Source organism: Babylonia areolata, chromosome 17, assembly GCF_041734735.1.
Source record: "Babylonia areolata isolate BAREFJ2019XMU chromosome 17, ASM4173473v1, whole genome shotgun sequence".
NCBI classification, from domain to species: domain Eukaryota; kingdom Metazoa; phylum Mollusca; class Gastropoda; order Neogastropoda; family Buccinidae; genus Babylonia; species Babylonia areolata.
Genome location: NC_134892.1, coordinates 3,495,251 through 3,503,865, shown reverse-complemented (window position 1 = coordinate 3,503,865; position 8,615 = coordinate 3,495,251). Strand labels below are relative to the sequence as shown.

At 42.9% G+C, this 8,615-nt stretch overlaps 2 protein-coding genes across 2 annotated transcripts in view; both read right to left on the bottom strand.

Annotated features, from left to right (window-relative positions):
- Positions 1-278: 278 nt before the first annotated feature.
- LOC143291437 (uncharacterized) overlaps positions 279-8,615 on the bottom strand; it is a 57,497-nt gene continuing 49,160 nt past the window's right edge. The window contains exon 8 of the mRNA XM_076601295.1: positions 279-676. Coding sequence (XP_076457410.1) covers positions 621-676 — 56 coding nt within the window. The 3' untranslated portion in view covers positions 279-620. The remainder of the gene's footprint in view (positions 677-8,615) is intronic.
- The window catches only part of LOC143291360 (uncharacterized), a 3,792-nt gene continuing 2,093 nt past the window's right edge, over positions 6,917-8,615 (bottom strand). The window contains exons 5-6 of the mRNA XM_076601202.1: positions 7,706-7,792; positions 6,917-6,924 (exon numbers count right to left, since the gene is read on the bottom strand). Of these exons, the coding sequence (XP_076457317.1) occupies positions 6,917-6,924; positions 7,706-7,792 (95 nt within the window). The remainder of the gene's footprint in view (positions 6,925-7,705; positions 7,793-8,615) is intronic.

Here is an 8,615-nt window from a genome sequence, read left to right as displayed (position 1 = left end):
GTGAATTGATATTATAACTGAGAGAGACCAATAAACCACAAAAAAAAGTGATAATGATTCATATCCATACATATATGATTATGTTGTATTAACCATAAATGATAAATCTATACAATAAAGATATGGTTTGATGTCATGTCCTTTGTGCACAAAAGTCCACATTCATTTGAAAGGAGAAATTGTTAATTTCCATTATTTGATAAGAAGCTGATTTAATAATCAGTTTTAATATCCCCCCCCCCACGGCCCCCAACCCCCCACCACCGCCCACCCCCCAGATGTTTTTAGCAACTCCCGCCATCCTCTGAGAAGAAAAACCGGGGAGGGTGTGGCAATTATTTATTTTTTTAATTATCCAGGAAAAGATTATGTTCACAGCAGCTAGACAGGAGGTTCAAGCATTATGTAAAATACTTTTTTTTCTCAGATGATATGAACAACACATAATTTCATCAGTCCTTAGAAAGTATGAGGACTCATCAATGGTTATCGCCACAGAAAACTATAATATAAAGTTCAGGGAAAGGTAGCCCATCTTAACATGAACACTTCATCTCTCGGGGATAAGAAGTGCCACATCACACGCTGTGTGTTCTGAAGTGTATCACCCGGTGTCGTGTTCAGTCACTGCCTGGCTGTTCGTGCAGTCCTTCCTGCTCAGGTTGGGATTTTCCATCTGAAAGAAAGAAAGAAAGAAAACACTGAATTTAACAGTGATTCACTGCTTTCGTCACTTTCAGGTGTGATGAGATGATGAACCAGGCAACCAATAACATAAATAAATGTGAACTGGGTGTGTCAGTGACGTGCATAAAGGAAACTTTTTTGTCAAACTTTTTTTTCCATAAACAGCCACAGGGTCACATTATCCCTCTGTCAGACAGAAGGCGACACTGAGCGAAAGAGATGGTGACTGGAATACCTGAACTGTGAGATCAACATAAGCAGTTCGTTCCAGGTCATTTTGAAACAATAAGTTCCTACCCTCCCTCTATAGATCGACATTTTTTCATTTGTAGTGTCAGGGAGGGGTATAATTATTATGTCTATGATACATATACATGGATATATAAAGTCATAGTTTGCTATAAAAGTGTTTTGGATGCCTAATTGTGAGCATGTAAATTATATATATATATATATATATATATATATTCAATCACCTTTCAGCTATGCATCCACTGATAGTGATACTCCCCCAACCCCCCTCAGACCTCCCTCTCTCTGTCCAGTCATTGTCGATCAATTTTGTGTTTTCCAAAACACCCAGTTTCAAGGAGACAAGACATTTTTGAGAAATGAGGAACACGGTTGTGCAGATTGGGTGACTCAGTGAACACGGCTGTGAAGGTGCAGCGCAGGCCATGTGTTGTCACAGCACGAGTTTCCCCATGAGGGAACAATATTCAGATCCACTGAGCATTGAAGCGGTGTGGACTCACTAATGTATGCATGTCACTCGCTGAACAAAGTTCTTCCTCCACGTTTTCCTCTGTTCTCAGGGTTGTTCTCTTTTAGTTTTTATCGATGTACCATAGCTCTTCATTCCTTATTATTGGTATATCTTCCTTTCTTCCTTCCTTCCTTCCTACCGTATAGTGACCATAATCACATTTTGATTATTCTGTCACTGAGAAGTGAACTGAAGTTGAGTTTAAGTTCTGTTCAATAACTGTAAAGGTGCCATACCCGCCACGTGGTGTCCACAGCGGCAGTTTCACTGTGGCTGAGAGAACGATACAAATATACGTTGACCAGTAAGGGTGTGTACTCACTATGTGTTTCGCCCGCAGAACAAGGCTCAGTGTCTCTGTTCTCAGGGTTCACTACCCTTCATCCACCTTGTGTTCTAAATTGTTATATTTCCTTACAAGTGATAAACATAGAACACATTACATTTGCATTCTCTTATGGGTGACATGCATTGGCTCTGTTCCTGTGATTCACTTGCATTATTGGTGAACATATGCTATAACATACAGCATACAGAACTTTGGCAGTCCCCGCTTAAAGCGACCTGGCTTAAGTTGTCTCATCAGTTGAGTCTCAGTCAACAAATTCCTCTCGGCTCGAACAAATCTTTGTGCCCCAGTAAAGTTTTCCCCATTACCACTTAACATTCTGAATGTTCAGTCAGACAGAGAGGGACAGCTTGCCGATCGCTGGCTCGTGTATCTAAAATCATGACTTCTGTACATCGGCATAAACAGTGTTGATTTACATTCATGACATGTGGGGTTAGTGGCACCTCTCAATGAACGTAAGAAATCTGTAGGCTGAAGCGAAACATATGTGATAACATGGAATGTGTACCTGCCACACCAATGGACCTTAATAGTCAGCGAGGCTCTGAGCACCATAATTTGATTTGATTTGATTTGATTTGCTACACTGAGGTGACAGTATTTGTCGTCATCTGATGACCAAAACATGGTGATATTTATATTTAAGGCGGCCATAATTTCATTACAAAAGACTCCAGACTTCATTGAATGGAATCAAGGGCTCAACATCTGACTCAGGGTCTGCACCTCAAGGGTGTGAAAGTCCTAATCCTGATATGATGACAAAGAAATCACAGTTCACTGACTGGACTCAGGGGCTGTTCATCACTGATATAAGTCATAATCATGGGCAAACAGCAACAATCATAACGCTGTGACAAGCAATTCATAGTTTACCGGTACTGCACATGTGTCAGCAAAATGATCTGCAAACATTGTAAGGACACTAACAGGTAATGTGTATGTAAACACGTTTCTCTGTTGTCTCACTCTGCAAGACAGTATTGAGTATGAATGATACTCATCCCCTGATGCATGCAAAGTGGCCATGATGCAAACACATGAGTTGTGTTGTCAAATAAGTCAGCTACCATATTGTAAGTTGCTGTTTGTTCCATTTTCTTGATGCAGTCTGTGTACGTTCGTCTTGCATGTCAGCTGTGCATGCTAACAATGTGTGCTGTGGTGTGTCATGGCCAAGGTAAGGCTCCCACGTCCATCCCCATCCCCCAAAGAAAGAGGAAAAGAAAAAGATTTGCTTCGCGAGGTACTTCAGAATAATGACTTGTGAAGTTTAAATTCAGCAACACTGGGATGTGATCAGCATCTATAGATATATTGTGATACAAAAATAGAAAATAGTAGCCGTATAGAGGCTTCTGCCAGTCTTGTATGGTGAAGCATCATTGCTAACAAGGAAGTCTGCTGTAAATACACAGACAGCAATATATCTTCCTTCCTAATCTATCTATCTATCTATCATTAAATATACCCCATGCATGGTATTTGGAAACAACACAGGTCAAAGACACATGTATCTATGTACACAGATAATGTAATGTGATATACTTAATACTGTGTAATCAGTACAACAGGAATCCCATAAGAGATCTAAAACTGAAATCATTTCCACAAAAACCACGAATAAAAATCGGTGTGGACAGAACGGCGTGAGCTGTAATGTAAACGACTGATCACCAGACGAGTTTGACACGTACTTAACTGCCCCGACAGCCAGCATGCACACTGAGACCATGATTGTGATGTGTCATCTCACGGGGTATACATGCCTCTCAAAATGCCAAACCGGTGCTGGCCTGTTGGAAAGAGGTACAGAGGTACAGAGCTATGGTGGTTGTGTGATGCGTTGTAGCAATGTGTGACGTCACGCCCCGGAACTGAAACCACGACTGTGAAAAAATCGCCCTGTCAAAGCCGGTGTTGTCACAATGAACTGCCTATGTTTCTCTGCATTCAACATGCAATATTGTGTTTTGTTTCATTTTATTGCACACGTGGAGCTGCAAATTTCTGTTGCTGTGTACAGACAATTAATAGAATTTGTGTATGTGTGTAAAGACAGTGAATTAACAGTCTTGAGTAATTGTTTGATGTCTTTGTTGTTACGTATGTGTGTGCTCATGGGTACGTGTGTGTTTTGTTATTGTGTGCATTTGGGGGGAATGGTTGATACTAGTTGCTCAATTTTACCATTCTGTTTTTCCTATAACCTTCTGTTTGCATAGTTCGTCTGTTATTGTGCAGCGTAGACACTGAGTTTCACTGTGCTGTGTTATATAACTTGAATCTCCTTTATAGTTATTGATATTATCATGTTATCATTATGTTCTCAAATGTATGGTTTGACTATTTTACTGAATCAATGGACTGTCAGGTGCTATATTGATTGAGCATGCACACACGTTTCTTTTATTTTATTTCATTTTATTTTATTTGAGTGACAATTAATAACCAAGTTATTGATTACACACACACACACACACACACACACACACACACACACACACACACACACACACACACATTGTGCACAAAATTAATGTGTTTTACCATAAATCTGTTAATGGCGTTAGCTGGTTTCTGAAAAAAAGCTTTCCCTTATGAATGTTTACCTTACACTTGTTGGGTGTCTGTTTTCTGAAAACCTTTTTGTCAAGATATTTTACAGGACAAAGCACGGAGGTAAACAAAAATGTATTTATAGCTCACCGAGATAAAGGCTGAACATTGTGTATGTCCTTGAGCGGTGTATTCAGGGCACTGGCTGCCAAGTGTTGTTGACAACAGTGCAGTGAATTGGGAATGACGATGAAAGGAGACATGGTGGGCTGGATGAAGAGGGGGCGGGGGACAGGGAGAAGAAGGGGTCAGAGGTCTGAATGTGATGTGATACAAACTGAACTGTGTCTGATCAGTCATGTAGTCGGAGACCGAGCACAGACAGCAGAACAGCAACAAATCTCTCTCTCTCTCTCTCTCTCTCTCTCTCTCTCTCTCTCATCTTATTTTGCTGTTTCCCTTTCAACGGCCGAATGAAATACATGCTCTCTCTCTTTCTCTCTGATTTTCCCCTCCTCAGTTCTCTCTCAGTTTCACTTAAATTGTATTTATATAGAACATCACGTGATACACCACAGTGACTAAGAAATAGGACAAGTCCTATCATGTCCTGACACATGCACATGTATTCTAGGTATGTGACGGGTGTCTTCACAGCTAGAGGTTTGAAACTGAAGATACGCGAATTCCAACTAAACTAAACGAAAATGTGAATAGAGTGAAACAAAAATTTAAAAAGACTGAACATGTGTTGGAAAGACGAATCAACACAGAAGAAGAAGAAGAAGAAGAAGAAACAAGGCCAGGGCACAAGAACAGCCAGACAGTCTGACCGACCCTGGCCAGCAAAGCGGTATAGACCTATCATCCCATCTCAGTGAATATCAGGAAAAAAGACTGCACAACTGTGTGATGAAATGTGAAGTGACAAAGATAAACAGTGGCACTATTTCAGGCACATGCACAAAATCATATCATCATATGCATACAGATCTGATATCACATAAATTGAAAGACGTTAAATTAAATGCATGCAGACATCTTTATAAAAATCAGTTATGTCTCTGTCTCCTTTTTCTCTCAATCCAGCTTTTCTGTCTGTCCGTGTGTCTGTCCATATCACTCCGTTTCTCTCTCTCTCTATTTCACACACACACACACACACCAATGACGACACGGGGCTTTGAACTGTGCAACAAGACACCTGGCTATGTGCCAACAGCACAGACCATGAGACTGGCTGTCAAATACACAAGGCAGACGCGATGTGGCTCATGAAATGTGCACTTAACTGAAGATTGCCTTATGGCAGAGGGAGGGGAAAGGAGATCAGGTCAGGCTGACACACCGAGGGTGTCTACGTGCTTGCTTCATAATAACGGCCTTTGTGCAGGGCCCCCTCTGGTTGGCGGATTGCCAAGTGTCCCAAATCAACACAGCTCACCTGTGTGTGCAGCACTTGTTGATGGTGCCGGGTGGATAGATACCCCTCCTCCAACCCCCACCCACCCACCCACCACCCCCTGTTTCCACCCCCTCATCCACTATTATGCTGAGCAGTTGAGATAAATGTTCACCTTCAGGTTGTGAAATTGATTCCCAGGTGTGTGAAATATATATATCTTAATTCTCCATCTACCCTTTGCATATTATTGTTGAATGGTGGTGTCATAAAAATGTGAAATGAATCCCTCCCCTCCCTACCACCACTCTCTTCTATCATGTTGGACACTTGAGGTGGCTGTTAGAGTGTTTGTCGTTCACACCCAACTCCAGTGACATGACTGATGGTGATAACCATCCCAGTAAAGTGTGTCGGGGGGATGTGAGGAGGGGGAGGGGACCGACGCTGACACCACCAGGTCCAACCTTGTCAGTTGGGCTGTGAAAATGCTGTCTTTTTAATGTTGTTTGACTGTGATTTGAACTGACAACAGTGTGACTACAAGCTCAGTGCTTAACCAGTTGAGCTAGTCAGGCACTCAAAGGTGGATGTCAAAGTTAAAACCGAACATGTTTGACTAAAGAACTAACTAGGACTGGGGGATGAAGTCAGCAAACTACAAGCACAGAGTACAGTTATTTCCGCAGCTGATTTAGGCATACATAAAATGCAACTTTTCATAGGCACAGCCCCCCCCCCCCCCCCCAAGATATATATATATATATATATATATATATATATATATATATATATATATATGTGTGTGTGTGTGTGTGTGTGTGTGTGTGTGTGTGTGTGTGTGTGTTACTGAAGAAAAAATGTCCAGGTTAAACTGAAAAAGATCATGAGTCAGAGTGATCATGCATGTGACCGTTTATTTCATCGTCGGCGCCAGAAACATTTGAAAACTTGAATCAAATGTGCGTAGTTTCCTGATCTCTCCAACACTCCCCTGCCCCTCACCCTTCCCTTTCCCCCACCTTCTTTTTGTTCGCTTGAAATGAATTTGGCGGCGAAGAAAAACGCTCAAAACCGCCTTTTTAAAAAAATCGATTGTCGAAACTGACATGGAGCAGAGTGAGAGGGGAGTGGGGAAAGGGGGGGTGTATCAGATGACTGTTCAGAACACATGGAGAGAACGAGATTTCAGAGCACAGCTTGAAAAAGGGGTAAAACAACATCAAAAGTTTAAAAAAATGTATTTGTATTTGTCTTTCTTTTTATCACAACAGATTTCTCTGTGTGAAATTCGGGCTGCTCTCCCCAGGGAAAGCGCGTCGCCATACTACAGCGCCACCCGTTTTTTTTAGTATTTTTTCCTGTGTGCAGTTTTATTTGTTTTTCCTATCGAAGTGGATTTTTCTACAGAATTTTGCCAGGAACAACCCTTTTGTTGCCGTGGGTTCTTTTACGTGCGCGAAGTGCATGCTGCACACGGGACCTCGGTTTATCGTCTCATCCGAATGACTAGCGTCCAGACCACCACTCAAGGTCTAGTGGAGGGGGAGAAAATTTCGGGGGCTGTGCCGTGATTCGAACCAGCGCGCTCAGATTCTCTCGCTTCCTAGGCGAACACGTTACCTCTAGGCCATCACTCCCCCCCACCACCCTTCCCCTCCCTGTGTGTGTGTGTGTGTGTGTGTGTGTGTGTCAGTGAGAGAGAAAGAGAGTGCGTGTGTGAGGGTGCGCACACACACACATGCACATGCGCACGCACACACACTACACACACATGCACGCACGCGCGCGCGCGCGCGCACACACACACACACACACACACACAGACTCTCTCCTGCCCCCCCTCCACCCCACTCCCATCCCCCCCACACAGACTCTCTCACACCCCCCTCCCACCCCCCATCCCCACCCCCACACACACGCACTCTCTCTCTCTTACCGGCAGCCTTTCTGTATTTTCTGTGTTCTTTTTTTCTCTTCTTGATTCTGTCCACAGGAACGTACGGTTCTGTCAGTTCTGCCTCGCCTGTAACACGTGAAAAACAGCTGGGGGTGATGATGATGATTCGATGATGACGACAGTGATGCTAATGGCGATGAGGACGATGACTGCTATTGGTGGACCATGGCGTAAACAATTGGCAATGTGTATTTCTGGTGTGTAGTTTATCAATGGGAACTGTTTGGCATCCATGTACACGTATGCCAAGGACAAATTGTAAGACCAAAATATATTAACAGGCTTTTGCCTTCAACCTTTTCTTTAAAGACGTATCCCTCCATTTAACGTTACGATTTAAAGAACTCTCCCAGTCCTAACGTGGCTGTATTTTCATATCACACCCGCCACTCCCCCAAACTCCTTTCACGAGACCTCCAGTGGTGGTCTGGGTGCTAGTCTTTTGGAAAATGCGATGAACTGAAATCACCTGTATGTGTGCCATGTAATGGGGCAACAGAAACACTGGTACAGTCTGGAAACCTGTAGCAAATCTTATCTGACTGGAAACAAACCACGAATCTATGCATATACTTCGCAGACAGAAAAAGAACACTTCGGACACAGGAAATGAAACAAAGAAATGAGGCGCCATTGTGCTGTGGCGACTTGCTCTCCCCGGGATGGACATTCTGACTTCCGCACAGAGAAACCTTCTGTGAGAAAGTAGTGACATGCATTACAGTGCAACACAGCACAATACATTACAATGCAAGACAAGACCAGACCCGGATAACAGTGCATCACGTGTAACACTTTGATGTGGACCTCAGAGTTTGGTTTGCTTCACACACTGACACAGCATTAGTCCGAGACGAGTCGGTCAACCAAACATCTTCATCATCAGAAC